General features: G+C 39.4%; 1 protein-coding gene across 2 annotated transcripts in view; it reads left to right on the forward strand.

The window, feature by feature from the left end:
• The window catches only part of pcdh17 (protocadherin 17), an 87,393-nt gene that overhangs the window by 24,848 nt on the left and 44,586 nt on the right, over nucleotides 1–17,959 (forward strand). For both annotated transcript variants that reach the window (XM_070554827.1, XM_015953410.3), the window contains exons 3-4: nucleotides 13,316–13,374; nucleotides 13,816–13,988. In XM_070554827.1, coding sequence (XP_070410928.1) covers nucleotides 13,316–13,374; nucleotides 13,816–13,988 — 232 coding nt within the window. The remainder of the gene's footprint in view (nucleotides 1–13,315; nucleotides 13,375–13,815; nucleotides 13,989–17,959) is intronic.

Here is a 17,959-nt window from a genome sequence, read left to right on the forward strand (position 1 = left end):
AACAAAGCCTTTAGCTCCCTCAAACTAGTTATGACTCAAAAACTGTTAAGACTTCTTTGTTTTGTTTAATTACATTTTCCGAAAACAAACACACCTGCTCACACGGAATAAATAAATGAAAAACCCAACTTTGTTTTTATTGCTCTAACCCTTTGCAGGCACATAAACTGTCAGTTTTAGCAAAAACTCAACACTTAAAGACAGACTTTCACAAACAACTCATTCTTTGACACACATTTTAAAAGTTAAACAGACAAAACTTAGAAAATTGTAGACATTAAAAAAAAAGCATTTGTGAGCAAAAACATTTTTTTTAGTTTACCAAACCGAAGTGTGTGTTCACAACAGAGGATGGACACTTTATCGCACAACACCGGTCTTGCTCAATCTTCTACTTTGTGTTAATTTGTTCATGATTTAATAAGTCATGACTTTGACGACGCACTTGTACGGGTTGTGTACTGCTCTCAGATAGTATTCGGGCATCTTCTGCATTTTGGATCAGGGTTTTCTGTTTGTTCACTTAGGTTTTTCAGAATTTTTTAGAAATTTTCATGTCTGTCTCTCACTTCATTTAAAGGGACTTTATGGAGTTTTGAATTTTTATGCTCGCGATTGCCCCCTCAGGCCAAAAGCGTAACGGCAGCTTCAATAGTAGGCTCGTGCACGAGGCGCGCATGCAGTACGTGCACACTCAACGAAAATAACAGCTGAAACAGTCAGCTCCGTGTGTGTGTGTGGCCCGGAGGACAGAGGACAGGAGAACGCACAGCTAATTAATTAAATAATTTGGTTCTGTACCTTTCTCTTCAGCACAGCCGGCAAAGGTTTAAGATGGGTCAGTCCGTCAGCTTCACAGAGCTTCCCCTCCCTTGCTTGAAAAATTGTTCCAAAATGAAAGTTGAACCCACATCTTTTTTATCTGTGAATTCAATGCCGTTTGACGAGTCTCAAATAAAAATGTGGGCATCTTACTGTAAAAAAAAATACCATTAATGTAAAAAATAAACACTAAATAAATTTTGTTCACATCTAGAATCAAACCCAGATCTTCCGCATGGAAGTCCGTCGTCTTACCAGGTGAACTAAAGTGCCCGTAACGGCTTCTGTATCTGTAGCTTTTATATACTTGATGACAGCTGAAACAACATTTGGAGAACGGTTCGAAGCGAAAATGGCTATTTTGTTGCTAATTTGCAGGAAATATCTAGAAGAAAGTAGCTAAGGGTCCTCAGAAATGTAGCTAAGTTCATCACTAGGCGTTAGGAACAGCGACAAAGTCGCTGAGTTTGCACTACCTCACTCTCTGCTGCTAAAGCTACTTATAGCAAATGCTACGGGCTATGCCTGAGCGTGAACACGCATGAAGCAGCCTGCTTGACCCGAGCAGCTCTCTTTTTAAAGATTTAAAAAATATTCCACTTCTAATAACCACAAGGCACTTGCAAAAATTGGCTGAATTTACTGTCAAGAAGCCCGCCCTAAACTTCACCCTAGTTCTTAACCCTAACCTTACCCCTGGCCTGTCCTTTAAAGAAGTCCTCACCCTAAAATTTAATCATCTCTGTTTTGTTTACTTCCTTTTGTGTTCCTAAGGAAAAGTAGGCCCACACAACGAGACTGTGTAAACAGATTTTTGTCCCCACAACATGAATAATAGACGTACAGACACACACACACACACACACACACACACACACACACACACACACACACACACACACACACACACCAGATCCGCTCACACATGTAGACACCAATTCCCCGGTCTGGTAGAAGAGGATTATGACTTCTCACTCAGTTCCAAAACCCCAGGGTCAGTCATATGAATTCACTCAATTTGAATTTAGTTTGCAGCTTGTTAGGCTATGAATTGTGCCAATGCCACCCAGATGAAACTGGAATTAATTTTTCTGCTTGAATATCCCACTCACATGGCATTCTGGTGTTCCCAACGCTATCTTGCCTAAAGACAAATGTACAACAGCTTGTCAGGCAGTGCATTTTTCCAATTTTCTATCCTCTTTTTTATGCAAATCAAAAACCATTGAATTAACAATTCATTTTTCTGTCATTTAAATGTAAATCAATTACTAAAACAATCCAGAATACATTTTGGTTTGCTATAAAGAGGAGAACCCACTTGGTCTAGTGAGCTGAAAGGCTAATGTTCTGTAGTGACAGAGAGAAAATAGCCAAACAAGTGAACAATTCCCACCTAGACTACTTACCAAAATTACAAAACGGTTTTATTCTGTGTTTTATCAGAAAGAAGCTGCCTTGAAGCATACATGCACAGTATGTGTCATCCACAAATGTCCTAATTATTCTGACTCAATATAATCAAGCTTTCAAAATAAAATGCACTCTGCCTTTTCGTGGTAATTTCTATTCACTGAAAATAAAGTCCTGTTAGTTCAGTCAAACATATTTTTCAGATTGGCTAAAAATCAACAGCTTTTTTAGGAGACGTGGTAAAGAATTGTTGTTTGTGACTTCGAACCACTTCTACAGGTTCAATTTACATGTGAAAGCATGTCTAGTTATCAGTGGAACAACGTTTAGCTCTCTTTAGCTGGATTCACTGCTTGTGTTTTTCTTTCTGTTTGTTGTGTGTTCAGTGTTGTGATGAGGGAATTTACCCATCTGTGGGTTTTGCCTGTTTTAGCTCTATACCTTGCAGGAAAGCTTGTTTTCTCACTTTGAGATGAGGCAAGCAGGGTGTGAGGCTTGTGTATAAAAAGTCACCAAGTTCATGTTTCCACCAATGAATTTATAGGATTGGAATCTCATGTCTTCTCTATACACATTGAATTGTTAAATCCATTTAATCCTCAGAACTCTTCTTAGTTAAATCAGCTGTTTGACATTACTAAATGTGAGCAGAAGACCTGCTGTGGTGAACTGGAAATAGAACAAGATGTCCAGGTGGTAGTGGATATCCTCACACTGTCAGACAGAGGCCCAGCAGAAAAAAAGATGGGCTGCAAATTGAGTTGTGCATATCTAGTGTGTGGCCGATACAATGCAATATACTGACAACATAATTGAATATGCATGAGCAGCAAAACATAATTCAATATGATTCAGACATTAATCACAATGCAACATACTTCAATAAGGGATTTTATGTAACATAATACAGCTTTAGTCTTATTGCAGTGTATTATGATAAAGCCAAGGAATAATTCTTTCAATACTGCCTAATTAAAGTAAATGACTGGTCACAAACTACTCATTTAAAAATGAAAAACTCTTTCAAGAACGTTGACTCACAATTAACAAACTATAAACAAAACAAGGCATGCTGAATATAAAATAAATACAATTTTTGAGCTAGCAGATGCATTAAACACTTTTTCAGTAACTCACTAATAAGTAGAGATCATTTTTTTATAAGTTTAGAATTTCTTACTATTCTGGAATACCAGTTCATGAAGTTAAAGTTAGTCAACAATATAATATATTATATTATAATATAATATAATGTAATGTAATGCAATATAGTATAATATATAATACATATATTATATTATGATATAATGTAATCTAATATAATATAATACAAATATCATATTATAATATAATGTAATATAATATATGTTGCCATTTTTATCAGCTCTGCTGCAGTTCTCCCCTTATACGGTAGAAGATGCTAATTAGAAAATACCACAGTGAGAATTAGGGCTGGGCAATATGGTCTAAAATCAATATCACGATATATTGAGGATTTCACCGTGATGATGATAAATGGACGATAACTACAGGTATGTGTAGAAACAAAGGTTGTCCACAAGGTGGGGCTGTCACGTGCATGACGTTGAGTCAAATTTTTACGAGACTCAAGGTGGTACAGCTTCTTAAAAGGAATATGAATGTTGCCAACTTACACACATCTTTTAATTTTTTTATTATCAAATTTATTGACATAAGAACAATTATCTCGATAAGAGTCAGAAATTTCGATAACAATACATTTTTGAGAATGTAACTAAATGAAGAGTTGTGCGCATGTTTTGCTTTGTTCATGTAAAAATGTATCTACATTTTTTTTTACATTTTGATCTTTAAGTAGATGCCTGAAATTTTTCTTCTGCAAAAATTTTATACAATTGTTAAATATATAAACATTCAATTAAAGCTACAATGGCACATTTGGAAAACAAGTTATCTTAAAACATTTTTTTCATGCCTCTTAACGTTTCAACATAGTATAGCTATAAATATACTGTGGAGATAAAATAATAATACCAGACCGTCACAATTCTCTGAGAAATCCACTCATCACACACTCATGTATTTACCAACAGAACACCACTGGTGTTAGAGGTTCTCGGCTCAATAACACCAGAGAAGGAGAAACAGTCGGCTACTACCACTTACACTTTAGGACAAACTTCCAGAGTCCCAAAAAGAAAATGACAATTCAAAGTCATGGACAACCAAATATGTTTGAACCTAGAAAACAGCGACTGGTGTTTAGCACTTTCTAGTTTCCTCTGTCAATGTGGGTTCCTAGTTCTGGCAGAAGTGTCTCAGGGATGATACCAAAGGGGAGGAGTGTGTTCTGTGCGTTCAAAGCCTAGCTTGCTTGCGGATTTGCTATAATAGCTTTAACTGATTTCATTTTTTGTGGTTCTTCATTATACACAGAGCAAAAACAGCTTGTTTTTACCTTTGCCAACATGTTTCGGCGTCTACTGCCGCCTTTGTCAGAGCAACCACAGAGGACGATATCGCCCTCTACTGCCCGTGCCTTCTCCGTGGAGGACCATGTCCCATGTGTAAAGTGACGCCACCAACATCTGCGGCAGTGGATGCTGAAACGGAAAAAACAAGCTCTTTTTGCTCAGTGTATAATGGAGTCACAAAAAATCAAATCAAATAGAAAACACAGAGTAAATGTAACAAAGCTTTAACTGATGCATTTTATTAAATTCCAAAATGACATTGGTTTTGGGTTGCTCTGTTGTTCCAATTGAGTTATACATATGAGCTTTTGTCTGAAATATTACATTCCTATTGCTTGATACAGAAGGTCCAAACTGTCCACTTTGGCTGTCCTGTAGTCACTGGTATGTTATTAGTGTATCACATAAGCCACCTTTGTCTGGCAGAAGCCTTCCCCACTCAGTGCCCAATCACACACCTGTCTTTATGTTTTTTGTTCATCCTAAAGGGAGTCACACTAAACCAAGAGAACACAGTTTTCCTTTAAATCTAAACGTTTACAAAGATATAATTATTTTAACTGTGATGTTAATTCTGTCATTTCTACTACATAAAGAAAACATGAAATTGTTCCAGTCATAGTTGTAGGTAAGAGAAAAATGCCTTGGAATGAATAAAAGTATTTATTGTCCACCATGTCCCAAAAACTCGGATATAAGAAGCATTCTTAAACTAGATACTGTTGCTTTGATCAGTCTTATTAGCCCAAATGGCCCATTTTTTTCATTTAAGACAGTTATGAGTTAAAAGACATTATTTTGGCTAACGGGTTAGGGTCAGAGTTGGAGGAGTTGGCATATGAGGTTATTGCATTATTATTTTTTATGAGTAAAATAATACAAATTTTCTCTCTAAAAAGATTAAAAAAAAATAAAAATACTGTTAGTCTGGCAAGCCATCCTAAATATGTGGATATAAAGTCTGGCCATGACCCATTGATGGCTCAGTCGTGGGGCGGGATCTACAGTTGTCTTTCATATTATGTCCGCGTGCTATTGGACAACAAACACTGTCAAAGCAAACTTCAGTTCAATTCAAAAATACTTTATTAATCCCAGAGGGAAATTAGAGAAAAGCACATCCCTTTTCTAAATAAAGAACTTAAGTACCTCTATCTGTTCTTGACTCATAGAAAAACCCAAGTCTAAATAGTTCAAAGTTGATGCCAAAGCCATTTCAAATGAGCCGCCACCAACGTTTTATTTGTTTATTTATTGTTAATTCACAGTAAGATCCCTTCAACAAACAGAGCACTGTGATTGGCTCACCAAACCAATAAAGTGCTGTGATTGGACTGGCACCAGACCGTCTGCGGCTGTGGAGGTTCCAGTGGAGTCTGACTAGACCGACATGCAGAACAAAATCATTCAGCTTTAGCAACTGACGGCCTAGATTTCTAGGCTGTTTAACCATGGCATCCTGTGGAGAACACTTATCCACATCTACTCTAATATGACCACTGTTGTGACTTTCACAGTCCAGAGACTTGGCACTCATTCATACTTCCAGCTAGCATGTTGAGTTTCCATCTTGCTCTTTGAAAGAAAATTAATGCATCTTTGAAAGTGTTTTCAATTGAAATATTTCTGTGGTAAAAAACCAAAGCCTGGTCACATGTGGCAGTCTTTTATATTGTCACATATCTGTATTTTTACTGTGCTGTCCAAAGCACTCATCTTAAATTAGATTTATTCAATTTCCTACAACTACTGTGTCAGTCAGAATGCTTTCATTTGCTCTACTTTCCTTGACAGTTTGCCATATGTGTGGGGCTGTTGGTTTCTGATGTGGTAGCTTATTGTAATCTTTACCCAAGTGGATTCTGGACAAAACTATGATTTATTGGTAATGTTGTTCTTTATTGTACGATAAGCATAACCGTAACTTAAACTGAAGTAGTTTTTGTTTTGCACAGGAACTTTTAAAAAATGTGGGCATGCATGAAAGGAGATAGTTGCTGTTTGTAGCCTAAACTGTTTTAGTGTTTTTTTTTTTTTTTTTTTTTTTTTAATGAAAGGGGAGACAGCATATATTGTTCTGGGTTATATCGGCATTGGATTTTAAGAGCCAGACAGTATCGATATATCAGATATCGGTAAACAAGCCAAAATTGAGCGTCCCTAGTAGCAATGAATTTAGAGAAATGTGTCTTTACCACTGTATCTTTCTAAAGCCCAGACCACGATGTATGTTCTTCGGCTGACACACAGGACTGCGTCATGTCACACTGTGAGGACTCTAGAGAGGTGGCACACTGTACGGTCCAAGATTTCAGTTTGTCAAACTGCACAACTTCCCGCTTTAGCAGGTCATGCTAACGTCACAAGAATACTCGCTGTAAAGCATACCTCAGTAAAACCCAACAGATACCCAAGGCAACAACAATGAAAAGAGAAAAAAACTCCACCCATAACGTGTCTTTAATTAGACTTTAAACCAAACTCTAAAAAAGGAGAGGTCCATTTGTTCCTGCGTGTAGCTTCCACTTTTTCTAACATTGCCAGTTCTACTCTCGTATTGCATCCTCGTTGCTAGTTGTCCATGTCGTTCCCCAGGTGCATTTTCATTGGTTGATTGCAGGCGAGAGTCGCAGGTTTCCAAGCAGTGCTTGAAGACTGTTGGAGGCTGACTTTGGTCGTGAGGGTGCTCAATAAACTGTCGTAAAGCCAGTCACAGTGGACGGCCACAGACCTGCAAATAACCCTCACGTTTATTGTTTTTTGTCATGATTTTGTTCACAATAAGAGATTTGTCTAGCACAGCCGAAACGCAGTGTGGTCCGGGCCTCAAGTATGTCCCGGTTTAGACTGATTGCAATAAACCATATGCAATCAACCTTGCTAACAGTAAGGTCTGAGGAGCTTTAATGATGTGTCATGGAAACTGAAATTATTTGCATATTATTATTATTTTTTATCAATCCGGAGCAGTCGTGCTCTCATACATATCCACCAAAAAGTTTTGAGTGCTACTTAGTTTTAAATTACCCAAAAATACATTTTTCTCAGAGCAAACATGCAAAACATTTGAAAATGAATAATGCATTTAAAGAAAACAGGTTTCTTCGTGTTCTGAGGTTCAAAAGCTGACTCTTTAGTTTAGACTGGAGTGTGATCCTGTGATAAACCAGCAACTTTACCAAAAAGCCCAGTGTAGTTCTCTTACAACAAACACAGTCACAGTGCTTCAAAGCAGCTGTAACGTTAACAAATGCATGATGAAGACATATTTATTCAGCATGATTTGAGTTTAATTTGTTGTCCTGATTTCAAGTTCATAAACATTAGAGATCAGGGACGAGGTTGTAAAACAGATCCTTTGAAAGACTTTAAGTGAAGAAAAAAATCAACATTTTTTGTTCCAGACTCTACAAATATTCTATGATATACTAGGATGTGTTTCATTTTCATTCACGGCATTTTCTTTCGGCAGATCAAAATGTTCTTTTGTTTGTAACTAGCGTAGCAACATGGAGAAAACAGCCACTAAGCCTTTGATGCAGTTAAACTCTGATGTAAAAATGCTTTATGAAATGGACAGACTATTAACATTTTCAGGGTTTACAGTCAGAGCAGACAGAAAATATTGACACAAGAGAGAAAAAGAAAGTTCTGTTGTATAAACCCAGCAGACCAGGTGTTTTCCTAACTGCACCAAAGGCTTTGCTGAGCATGCATGCTAGATTTTTAGCAATGCCAAGTGTCATTTGTGTAGCTGCACCTTTTCACACTTGGGAGATACCAGTTAAAGTGCTATTTTAGACCTTAGTCAACAACCCAGCCCCTTGAAATTAAGCTCCAGGTTGTGTTTGAGTTTTGCTGATATGTAATAGAAGGGAGACCTGCAGAATATTACAGAGCACAGTTTTAGATTTTACTTGAAACACATACTACATAGGATTCTTTTGTTTATTTCTTGGTTTTACACTAGTTTTGACTGTTCAAATAATAAAGACTGTGTTACAAACACACGTCATGAATTAATCAGTTCATTTACTATAGAAACAACATTTTACATTGAAACCTTCCATCGGAGTTCCCATTTACACGCCGTCCACTCTGACCAAACTTCCTGCATCCTTGCAAAATGGTAAGATTTGCTTTTATGGAACATGCCAGCTTGTTAGGAGTAGAAAGTATCAGAACCGTGTCTGACAGTTTGACTACCTCAGGTGCTGACTCTGAGATGCAACAAGCTGTACTTGAAACCAAAACCCCTTCAGAACATGTCCTGGCTTCCATGAATCTGACTGAATGTGAAAGTTCAATCCTTGATTACATCCTAAAATATTTAGTACTTGTGACACAGTACCAGGATGGACTGAATGGAGGAACATTAAAAGGTAAACAAAGTAGTAGTAAGTCTTAATTGGAAGCAAAACTAGATAGGCCAGTGTAAAACACACCAATCAGCTGATGGTTTGAGAATCTTTATTTATGATGACCTTGATTTGGTTTTCTGAAAACGAATCAACACATTCAACAGGGGTCAAACAATTGAGATGCCTCAAAACGAAGCTCATCTTTGATTTCAACACAGTTTTAGGGTTAGCTATGGCTGTGAATCTGACATGTAGTCTCCCATTTAAATAGCTAACTCATAGCCACGTTTTAAATGGTCTTTTGTTTTATCAGCAGAAGTGTTTAACTTGTCAAAAAGTCCTTTGAAGCCGTTTTCCTTGCAGTTTTGGGAGATAAAGAAAGATACTTTGCAGGCATTGTGTTGGCTTTAAGTTCACTTAAGTCCATTGATGTAATAGTCTCTTATCTCACGGAAGAGTTTCAATACTAATTAAATCTGATCACTTACAATTGCTCCTCAGCCATCAGATAATCAATCTTGCCCTTTGATTGTCTTGTTACTCCACCCTAGTCCCTTTATCATCCTCTCACTTTGTTGTTTTGCCACATTTTTTGTTTACTTTTAATATATTTTATTATTTTTAGCTTTTTTTCTATTCTCGCTCTCCCGAAGGTTTTTTTATTTCTCCTGAACTCTCTCTGTTTACTCGTTATTTCTACCTGGCTGTTGCTGATCTACTTTTAGAGCTTTTTGCACCTCCTTTTATCTCACAAATGCACCATAAAATTTAGTATTTCTCAAATGGAACACTCTTTGGCTTACTGCCAATGAAACGGTCTATTAGAAATCGCTCCTACAAATTGACTTGAGGAAATACGTGTACTCACGTGCATAGAGCAGAGTTATGTGTGTCTCCTGGAAGACAGAGAAGGAGAAATGCATGCGTCATACCTATTGGAATAGGTGGTGTTAGTGTGTGTCCTGTTGTTGGTTTGAATAAAAGAGAGCTGTCCAGTGGTGTGTGAAACAAAAGTGGCTATTTTCCCTCATCACCATCCCTGCAGAAGATTTCAAAAACACACCGATACAAACACAAGTGTGAGCATGTAGAAGCGAGCACTGCCCCAGAATCCACCGGCATGCCCCAAGAGTAGAATAGCACTCCGATATTCTTGTCCCATTTGTCTCAATCGGCCCGCTGTCTGAACGGTCAGTCTTAGGGCCTCAATGGGAATACGAAATAAAGTGCAGCTTTTTACACTTACTCAGCCTTGCTGTATTCAGTGCCTCGGTGACCTTTGCGGCCTTGCTTCATGAACTAGATATAACACATCAGTTACTGCACTTCAGCAGCGTGCTTTTGGAAAATGCACCCACACTCCAAACAAAAGAGCCTGGGCGTATACCTGCACACAGCAAGTTGACATAGTGGCTTGAACCTTTTATTGAATATGGCCTGCATATCTGTAAATATTAAAGACTGCTGTTCAGTTAACTCATGAAGATTCAACTTTGCAGCAACACATGAACTGTATTTTTCTCATTTTTGGGGTGGTTAATAAGTGAATGCATTGTAGGATATACCTGGTAAATCTCCCTAAAATGATCTGGTATTTATTGTGGGCTCTGCCTAGCTCAGGTCGGAGCAGTGCATGCTGCCCGTTATCGACCCATTAATTGGAAAGTGGCCCGTTGTTGCGAAAGGGCTGGGCAGTATCGTCAGACAGGAAGAGATGGAAGCTTAAGATCAACCTGAACTCTTAACTGACAGGAAAAAGGATTTCATGAAGTGGCGTAATGTGTTTTTTATTGGCCTGTGCAGGGTGAGAGGCATGCTGCTTTATGTGTGACGTTATCAGTATTTTTTATTTTATCGAGGGAAAGTGAATAAGATCCAGTGAGATTGAGTATTTCCTTTTGACATTTCCGAAGCAGCTTGTGCAATTAGCTCCTGCAGGGTAGAACCTTGTCACTTTAGGTTATTTTATACAAGGTAGACCTCTAAAAGGGCATCACAAAAGAGAAATTTGTACACAGGTGCAAAAATAAGATTAGGCAAGGTAACAATCAGAAAAACATTTTCTGTTAATGTCCTTTCCTTGTGATCGGATTCAGTACAAGTAGAGCAGAGTTGATTGAAAATCTGCCCAAGGTTGGTTTTCTGGTCATAAAAGTACAGCTGGGGCACATCAGTAAAAATACGTCCGCCTCCTTTTCTTCTCTTTCTTCTTCGCTCTTTTGAATCTCTTTTCAGCATCTGTTATCATTTCATTGCCAAACAATTTAAGAAATTCCTTCTCTTACTTTACGATCAGATTCCAGCCTTTGATATATTCTGTGAGTGTTTTCTTTTAATATTGGTGAAGGCTGAAGTGGAATAAAGTGTTTAGGAGGAGATAAAGGTGTTAGCGAAAGCATGGAAGGTCAAAGTACCGAGGTGGCCCGTCTGACCTTCACACACCCTTTTTCATACAGAGCCACTGCAGTGCATGGATGACATTGAAATACTCTATTGACTGTGAGTCAAGCTGTGCATGTGAAAAAGCCTGGCGCAACAGCACATTACTCACCAAACATGACATTTTACCGCTATGAATTCGAGGCAGAGCGTTGTGCACAATGTTGTGTAATTATTTGTGTGGCTGTGATGAATACAGCCACAGCAGCATGGAAGAAGTTTTTCTTTAAGACATTTGTTTCAATCATTCCAGCTTTGACAGAACAGGGACACTGATTGGATTCCTGTTATAATCTTAACCCAAAATTACCCGACCCTCCTCCTCATTGTTTTTATGCCGGTAAACTCTTTTCTTAAAGGCGTAGAACACAGAAAAAATATTTTTAATGATTATTTCTGATTATAATGGGTCATTCTGAGTTTTCATGTGAGTGAACATGAAAGTAGTCTCCTACACCTATCTCCTGCATTAGTTTTTGATAGATAAGAGACAATGAAACTCTAGAATTAGAAAATTCAGACAGATTTACATCACACTGTCACTTATTATTCATGGACTCATCCAACTTGACTCATGACGGGGGAGGCTGTTGTTGGTTTAGCGTAATGTCTTGATTAGTAGAAGCTAGCTGTTAGCAGCTCCACCACACTGCAGAACTCCTCCAGGCTTGTGTTATTTGTGGTGACAAAACATCAGCATTGCAAGTCAGTGTTAGAGTTACATTGCTGTTATCCAATCCAAGGATAGATGTTCAAATATCAGAAAATAAGACTCCAAATCATGCCATCCGAAGCACAGCTGTGATGTGGCTCACTTTTAGTTCCTGAAAATGGTGCACCAGTGATTTTCTTGCCCAGAGAACAACTTACGAGGCATTAATTCCTACTAGAGACCAGAGGAAAAATATTAGGAAGAGTTGTAGATCATCTCTCTTAATATTGTAACTTTTGTGATAATGGGCTTGCATTTTTGCAAATGTCTGGTCTTTGTGACCTTTTAACTTCTTTAACATGATTTAAAACCGCATTACACTAAATATTGACATGTTTTTAAAGAGAGTGAGGGAGATTGGGAGCAAGATAAAGTGCCCCACACCCGATATGATTGATTCAGTCTTTAAGGCGAAGCGGCTTCCATTCTTGAGACTTTACCAGTCGTACGGTTGGTTTAAACCTGTTTTTCAATGCAAAATGATTCTTAATGCGACTGTACAGCACAGATGAGGTTCCACTGTAATATTGGCATCTTAAAGAATCTATGTTTGAATTTCTACCTATTTGCTTATTGATCTACATGAGGCAAAGATTCTTATGTGTGATCTGGACGCCCATATCAAATAAACGTAGCACAGGTCGCCACACACAAGTCCCAATTTGTTTATATGGAAAATAGGACAGAAAAAAAAACCAAGGTGTTGAGTTTCAGTGAGTTAAGTTCCTAACAGGAACAAGGAGCAAACTGCATTTTAATTTCCGTACAAGTCACACTGTAATCTAGTTAATGGATGTCTAGCCAAGTGTTCGACATAGCAATCGCAGAGTTTTCTATTTTCATCAAGACTACTGTCCCAGCCCTCATTGATTATCCGATGCCTGCCAGACCTTATACTTAACTTTGTGCTTCACTCTCTAATGGCTAATTAGATGGTTTGCAAAATCCTCAAATCTTGTTAATAAAGAGCTTTCTTCCTCTGCTTTATAGTCTGATCTGTTTTCTGCCTTATTGTTCTGCATAATTCATCATAAGTCACAAGGAATTCATGTTTTACAGCGAGCCTGGTTTCTGTAAAGCTTACAGCATACTTTCTTCTCACTCCTCCACAGACGGACAATTTCCCCACTGAGCCTAATTATATGGGTAGCAGACAACAGTTTGTTCAAAGGTAAGAGTCGGAATCTATAACCAATCGCCGCATGTCAGAGCTTTGTTTCTCCAATATTCTGCACACAGCACTAAAGCAAGAGTAACTACACCTAAAGGGATTTTCAGCCATTTTGAAGTGTATTTCAGAGTAAAACTTTTAAACTATTGCTATACCTGTTAAACAGTTTACTGAATGGCCTCTGCTCAGAGAAATAGCTTGCCCTAATAGAGGGAAACCCTTATTTCCCTGAACAGGGGTGGTTTTCAACAAGTAAGATAGAATTCACACATCACTTTTTACAGAAAACATACCTCAAAGTGACTGACATGCTCCTTTCATGTTAAATTTACTAGATAATAAGATAGAAGGAGTGGAATCAGTATGCTTCATGCAGAATCTTCTGGTTTTTCACATGCACGTGTTTTAATATTATTATTTTTTTGGGGTTTGTTCATCCAGTAGTTCAACATTCAAAGACCCGGAGCGAGCGAGCCTCAGGGACAGCGGTCATGGTGACAGCGACCAGGCAGACAGCGACCAGGACACCAACAAAGGTTCCTGCTGTGATATGTCTGCAAAAGAAGCTCTCAAGTTAAAGGCTTCAGGTGTGAAACCACCACCTTTGGAGCAAGGTGAGCCTTTGATGGAAAGCTAAAAGAAATGAGAAACCGAAGAGCCGATGCACTTGGACAAAAATCAAACTCCGCTTAATTTTGTGTGACGCATTACCTTCTATTAATGATTGAATCCTTTTTTATTTGCCTGAATGCTTACAATGTGAAACCATACTTAGCAACTTCATTTCACCTACTTTATGCTCTGCACTTTTCTCATTTAAAGTCCATGTGGTGTGTGTGTGTGTGTCAGTGTGTGTGTGAGTGGGGGTGTGACCGTGTGTGTATTCTATACACGTCTTCAGTTTATCAAAGCAGACAAGCCCATTATGTTTTTATAAGCCCAACTACTTCAGCTTCTCCATTTAGTCCCCCTTCCCTGAGCAGCCATCTCTGAAACTTTGATAATGGAACATGGAAAATGACTTAGCAAGCGGCAGACGATGTATACTTGTAGTTTGGTGATTAAATATGAATAATTATTCAAAGCGCTGTGGGTTGGGCAGATTACACAGGACATGTGTAGAACAATAACTCCCCAGATAGGAGTTTATACAGTCACCCCCAGCAAGTGTGGCGTTAGGGGGAAGCAAGTAAGTCAAGATTATACGTGTAGACAAGTAAAAACAAAAACATGCTCACCGTTACTTGCTCAGCACAAGATGCAAATTTACTAAAAGATCTACAGGAAGAAGTTTGTGTCTCACTGACAGGATCCTGAAAGATGGTCTTGTATACTGAACATGGATTCTCAGTAATGGTGCTATTAATCCAGGGAACAGAAGGGCTGTTTTACTCCTTACGGAAGGACAATGAAAATGTGTGCAACACTGTGCTGCAATATGCATGTCTGACGAGATAGCGCTTTTTCCTTTCCCTTTCATCAGTTTTAGGATGAAAAAAAGCCACACACGTTTGCAAGAAAAATTAGCCAATTAAAAGACTCCATATGTTTCTCATTTTGAAAATGTTCTCATTTAATTGTCCGTGAGGGACCAAGAGGATCACTTAGTGCACAACAAGGGGGACGATGAGTGTGTTGGGCAGTGGGCAACAACTGCCCCGGTACAATAATGCGATTGGATAGTTGCTCCTTCTTTTGGCTCTAGTGCCAACTACAGCCGGAATACCATCCACTTCTCCATGTGTGGTCCTTGAGCGCAACCGGTAAAAACCTTCGGACACAAAAGTCTGAAAGTGGTTGTATCTCAGTGGAAAAAGTGTCCTTTTTTTTCATTGTTGTTTTTACACCCGCCGAATGACTTTTGCTCCACTTGCACCTCTCTCTGTTTGGGGAAACCAACTAATGTGAGATTAGACAGTTAACTGACTGCAGCTGCCTGTGTTTAGCCAATAACATACGGGTTTAGCAGCGCTGTGGGGGAGGACGGAGGCAGTAGGCTGAGACGTGTTGCAAAAGTAGTGATGATGAGAGCATTATTCTGTTACTGAACCTTTTATTAACCTTTACAAAAACCAGCTGAGTGCTCAACGTGGATTTTACACGAGAAGATTTAAAATCTTGTCAAAATGTCCTGTGCAAGCTCAAATATGACGAAATGTGCTTTTTTGGGCTACTATTCTCAACGTTTCTCCTTCTTGCTACATTGTCTGAGTTGAACAGGTAAAGGAACTGCGCTAACCGTTTAATGAGCTTTGCTAAAAACAAATATTAAAACAGGAAATGGCAACATGAGCTGTTAATGGAAGAATGGCTTAAAGCGCTGCTCTGCAGTTAGGTAAAGCTATCTTTAGATGAACCTGGCAGCCTGACACGGGCTTGTACATCGAAACACTCTCAGGTCTATTTCCTCAGGGGAGAACAGAAAATGAGGCTTGTCACTGGTCAGTGCTCAGTGTCCCAGAGGTTATTTTCTTACAGGCTTATTTGCTTTACATCTCAGCACTTAGCATCTAGTTCATGGGTCTTTCCTTACCACCACCCCCTTCCCCCACCTTCCTTTCTTTATCCTATCTTAAGTCCTCTGTGTTGCTCTAAGCAAAGCCCTCCCAATTACTCTGTAGCTCTCTGCTTTCCTGCCAGCACACTGTGGCCTCTTTCACTGCTTCAGTACAACCAGAACTACAAGTGCACAAAGCATGTAGTTCAAGTCCCAATCAGTCCTCACCTCAGCCTCAGTTCTTAGCTTTAATGCTCCTAACTTGTAACGTATTGTGTACACTCATTTTTCTTTGTGTTCCTAATTTTCTTCCTCCTAACTTCCTGGATTTATTCTCTCATGAGTAACGTATTTAGTTAAAAAACAAAAAAAATTGTGTAATTCGCCTCCACATAGCATAATCTGGATATCTTAGCACCACAGATCAGTCTCAAATTGATTGATTAGTCTTGTAAAATTGGTAGCAATGTATTAATTAAGCTTAAGTATATTAAATGCATTTTTGCCAGTTTCAAACAGCGATTAATTGATGCTCCAACACGCCTGCAGCAGACATTAATACGGTCTTGTCTCTATCTGCTGGAGAGGCTGGCAGCACATCGCTCGCCTCTGTGGAGATGACTGCCACGGCCGCTATCATGAACATACAGGCGGTAGTGCTGTAGGGAGATGTTACCCACTGATAGGGCTGTCCGAGCAAATGGACGGGGAGGCGGGGGGTGCAGGAAGAGCAGGGAGTGGGATGAATGCCGTTTGAGTGTACCACCTGACCTATCCTAATTAGCTGCAACTGGATTAGAATAATCAAACCGCCTCCAGCTTTGTTTTAGAAAAGGGAGGGATGAGAGGGACAGAGGAGAGGGGGAGGGAGGTGGGAGGATAATGTGATACTACAAGGACAGTGTGGATATTGTGAGGCGACAGCGTGAGATGTGTTCCTATGACAGCATGGTGGAAGGTGATGGAATTGAGTTTTCTCTGTTATTTATGGCTCGGTGATGGAAATTCCCTCCCGCACATTTTCCACCAGCTTAAATAAGGGAAGTGTCATACTTGGTCAATTGTTCTCACACACACAGAAACACACTAGCAGTGATGTAAATGAACACACTGTCACATACAGTATGTAGTTCATAAATGATAGATAAGCATGGCATTATATTTAGTCCTTACTCAAAGAATCATACATACGCCTGATTTTTTTGGGCCGGTGTTGGACCTGGGATTGAGGTTATATAATAAATATGCGAGCTTTAGAAAGACGCTTCTGAATTAAGTATGTAGTCTTCAGTTTAGCTCTTTGTTTAACAGATTAAAGGAACATTAGAGTTAAAGAGACAATGTGTGTTTTTACTGTTAATCTCTGGAAATATCCATCGTTGTTGAAAAATATTGGCAGCTTCGTACCATGTAACCATAAAAATCATAAGCCCCATTCCCACCTGTACCGGGTCGGCCCGGGCCGGGTAGCGTAGGTTGTTTACATATCTGGGTGGCCTGGAATTTTCCCGGGCCAACCAAGGCTCATTCTCGGCCCTCTTCCCAAGGGGTACTGCTTCAGGCCGACCAGGGCCAACACGCCCACTGCTGACAGCAAATTCACACCTTCCATTAGAGCAAGCCTCTGATTGGTGGGTAGAATCAGCCCATTCACACCTTCCATTAGAGCAAGCCTCTGATTGGTGGGTAGAATCAGCCCACATGAGCTTAAGACAAGGATGTGTGGAATCAACCGGGCCAGGCTGGGGCCGACTGGGGCTACCCGGCCCGGGCCGACCCGGTACAGATGGGAATGGCCCATTAGGGACCACAAAATACATAGGGAACAGATCTAGCATATTTGGGGGGACACCATATTAGACGCCATGTTTGCTTCTGGTTGGCTCGGGGTCCTGTGCATGTTGATGATGTCACACTAGGTGATAGGCTGGATGCACGACTTCCTGAAGTTACGTCACCATGAAAGAACAGAATCGAAAAAGAGATGCAATACATTTTGGCTGAGCGGTATTGCTGTAGTATGTAGTATGATGACATCATCGGCAGGCACAGGATCCCGAGCAGATCACAGAAAACTACAATCGGCAC

Source organism: Nothobranchius furzeri, chromosome 9 (genome assembly GCF_043380555.1).
Source record: "Nothobranchius furzeri strain GRZ-AD chromosome 9, NfurGRZ-RIMD1, whole genome shotgun sequence".
NCBI classification, from domain to species: Eukaryota; Metazoa; Chordata; class Actinopteri; order Cyprinodontiformes; family Nothobranchiidae; genus Nothobranchius; species Nothobranchius furzeri.